Here is a 3,391-nt window from a genome sequence, read left to right as displayed (position 1 = left end):
TCACTATAAATCAGTCACGGAACCCTGAACTTTTCTCCAGGATTAATTAAAAATAATAATAGAGCCTCCCAACAAGAGAGGGGAAAGCAGAACTAAGGTCTTTGTGTGATTAATATCACGTGGATGTTTACTGCACTTAAGATAAAATTCATTCTCTTCAAGGCTTGCACAACCCTGGATCTCCATCCTCATTTCCAAATTCTTTTCCTACATATTACATACACTTCCTAATACTTACACATCTACCACTATGTCACAGTCACATTGGCCTGCTTTTGTCCCTCATACTCATCAGTATGATTACTTGCCAATATTCCCGTGGCCCAGAATGCTCTACATGTGGCTCTTCCTCTTGTGAGATCTCAGCTGAAATGCCACCTCTTCAGAAAAGCCCCTCCACCCAACCTAAAGCAACCACACAGTTACTCTCTGTACCACTCACCTTCAGACTCTGCATTTTTCTGCTCTATTCACATGTGTTCATCACCTGTCTCCTCTTCCTGCCCATTTGCACCCCACCTCCATCTCGCTGTAGACAATGAACCCAATGAGAGTGTACATATTGTCTGTTTTGTTCACCACTGTATCTTCTGATGTTTTAAAAACAGAGCCTGGTGGAGGATAGGTGCTTTTATTTGTTAATTAAATAAATGATATCATTTGTAGCATCAAAATCTGAGACAAAAGGGAAAATGAAAATAATAAAGGCAAAATGCTGACTGCTAATGAATTACAGATTTGAAAGCCCATTTGAGGAAAGGACAAAAATTCCTCTGCTAATAATTGGTGAATATTTCTAGTAAAATTTTTCCCAATGAAGACATAGCATGTCTTATTTCCTGCCCTAAAGTCCCAAGAGGTAAAACCCAGTGTAGGATGCTTTTATTCCTAATGGCTCTAAAAGGTGATATCAGGGGGTGCCTGGGTGGCTCAGTCCATTAAGCATCCAACTTCGGCTCAGGTCATGATCTAAACAGTCTGTGGGTTTGAGCCCCATGTCGGGCTCTGTGCTGACAGCTCAGAGCCTGGCACCTGCTTCGGATTCTGTGTCTCCCTCTCTCTCTGCCCCTCCCCTGCTCTCTCTCTCTCTCTCTCTCTCAAAAATAAACAAACATTAAAAAAATAAAAATAAAATAAAATACAATAAAAGGTTATCTTGTTCTTAGGAGCACAGACCAGAAGGAAATCTTGCTCTACCACATTCCCTTGAGACTTAAGTGAGAAGAGCATCTCCATATTCTCAGCTCCTTCAGGAAATGAAGGAATCTCCTAAAACAAAAGCCCCTACAGCACTCAAAAAGACCACACTCAGTTCCTCAAACTCAGTAGCCTTTCAGTTAAGGCTTATTAAATGAATGAATAAATAGCTGAAACTCAAGTCTGACAAAGTCTATATATCCATGACAAAGTTTTGTAGGAATTCCAGACATACCTCAGTCAAAAATCTCACAAGTTATCCTTTCTGGATTTACCTCAATTCAACCATTTAAACTTAAATCTATAACTTCTGAAAATAAGTTGGAGAACAACAAATGAACTACTTTTACTTTCCATGAAAAGATAAAGGACAGATCCTCCTCTTCCTTATACTGTCTTCGTGAAATGACTTATAAATAATTAGCTTAATTTACCCTATATTTGAATCATTTGCATTTCTACTTTGATTTCTTACTGTTCTCTCCATAGCTTCATACACTGTCTGCCTTTACTAGGAGTTGGCATCTGTAACTAACACCGTTTCTACTCAAGAGAACACCCTTTTCTTAAAAGTCTTACTCAGTGCAATTTTGACATCTTTGTTCCTCAGACTATAGATAAAAGGATTCATCATTGGCCCCACAATGGTATAAAAAACTGTGGATACCTTATCTTGATCCAGGGACCCAGCAGGAGAAGGTTTTAGATACATGAATGCCGATGCTCCAAAGAAGAGAGAAACAGTAACTATGTGGGAGCTGCAGGTACTGAAGGCTTTGGACCTGCCCTCTGTAGAATGGATACGGAGGATGCTGGAGACGATCAAGATGTAAGAAATGGTGATGGTGAGACTGGGCATTATTACATTGATTCCCACCACAATGAAAACCACCAGCTCGTTGACATAGGTGCTTGTGCAAGAGAGCTGAAGGAGAGGAGGTATGTCACACATGTAATGATTAATGATGTTGCCATCACAGAACGTGAGCCTCAGCATGCACCCGGTGTGGGCCATGGCACCCACAAACCCCATTGCATATGTTCCTGCCATCAGCATGAGGCAGACCTGGTGGGACATGATGGCCTTGTAAAGCAGGGGCTTACAGATGGCCACATACCGGTCATAGGCCATCGATGTCAAAATACAGCACTCATCAATGACAAAGAAGGAGAAGAAACAGAGCTGAGCCATGCACTCCTCGTAAGAGATGGTGTTTTGCTTTACAAAACCTATCAGCATTCTAGGCATTATGACAGACGAGTAGCAGAGATCAATGAAGGAAAGGTTGAAGAGAAAGTAGTACATGGGAGTGTGCAGGTGAGGCTTCAGACCAATCAGAATAATCAAGCCCATGTTCCCCATCACGGTGACCATGTAGATTCCTAAGAAAATGAAGAAGAGAGGCAGCTGGAGTTCTGGCTGTTGTGTTAAACCCAGCAGGATAAACTGGGTCACTGAAGAGTCATTGCCTGCTGCCATTGTTCCCTAGGGCGTATCTGTGAGAACAGGACAGAGGGTGACATTAAAATGAGCACCCAGCCCTCTTCCCCCAATCCCTCCGTAATGAGACAGAGTCCCAGGATGAGAATGAACTCACACCCACCCTCCTGTGGGCCACTGCCGTCTCAGCCTTTGCTGAGATTGTTTAAAGATGTCTATCAAAAAGTCATAAAGGGCAATATCCATAGGGATAAAACGCAGGAACCCTGTGATCATCTCTTCTATACACCTTCTTTGACAGTCCACCAGTCCCACCTCAGGGACATCTGCCATCTCAGCAAGAGATATATCATTTCAAGGGGTCTGTGGCTCTCATAAAAAAGATTTGGAAAAAGAATAGTAGGAACAATAAAATGCAATCCTCACTCTTCTGCATTAGAACTTTAATATTGGACCTGGGCTCTGATGAATTTCAGGGATGAACAACCCAAAACAGAGATCTTCTTGTCATTTTTGTTTTGAGTGAGTTTTGAACTGATGGAACCAGAGCGCAAACCTCAGAACCACAGACTCTGAGGAGCCAGGAGTTACAGATCATGATTTCTGATGGTGGTTTTGCCCAGTGTCCTCTCAGACTAGAGGGAAGTAAATATCATCTGCTAGTGCCAGAAGATCCATCTGCTAACATGACCCAAAGGAGTTTTCATGGGGGGAAATCCTAGGGAACTGATTAAAAATTGGAAGACCTGTGTT

At 42.1% G+C, this 3,391-nt stretch overlaps 1 protein-coding gene across 1 annotated transcript; it reads right to left on the bottom strand.

Annotated features, from left to right (window-relative positions):
• Nucleotides 1–1,744: 1,744 nt before the first annotated feature.
• LOC112866143 (olfactory receptor 8B3-like) lies at nucleotides 1,745–2,677 on the bottom strand. Its single transcript, XM_025929185.2, has one exon. The coding sequence runs from the start codon at nucleotides 2,675–2,677 to the stop codon at nucleotides 1,745–1,747; it is 933 nt and encodes a 310-aa protein (XP_025784970.2).
• Nucleotides 2,678–3,391: the final 714 nt, after the last annotated feature.

This window comes from Puma concolor, chromosome D1 (assembly GCF_028749965.1).
Source record: "Puma concolor isolate L17-30 chromosome D1, mPumCon1.1.hap2, whole genome shotgun sequence".
Lineage (NCBI taxonomy): Eukaryota > Metazoa > Chordata > Mammalia > Carnivora > Felidae > Puma > Puma concolor.
The sequence above is the reverse complement of the archived record's forward strand: the minus strand, read 5'-3'. Positions and strand labels throughout refer to the sequence as shown.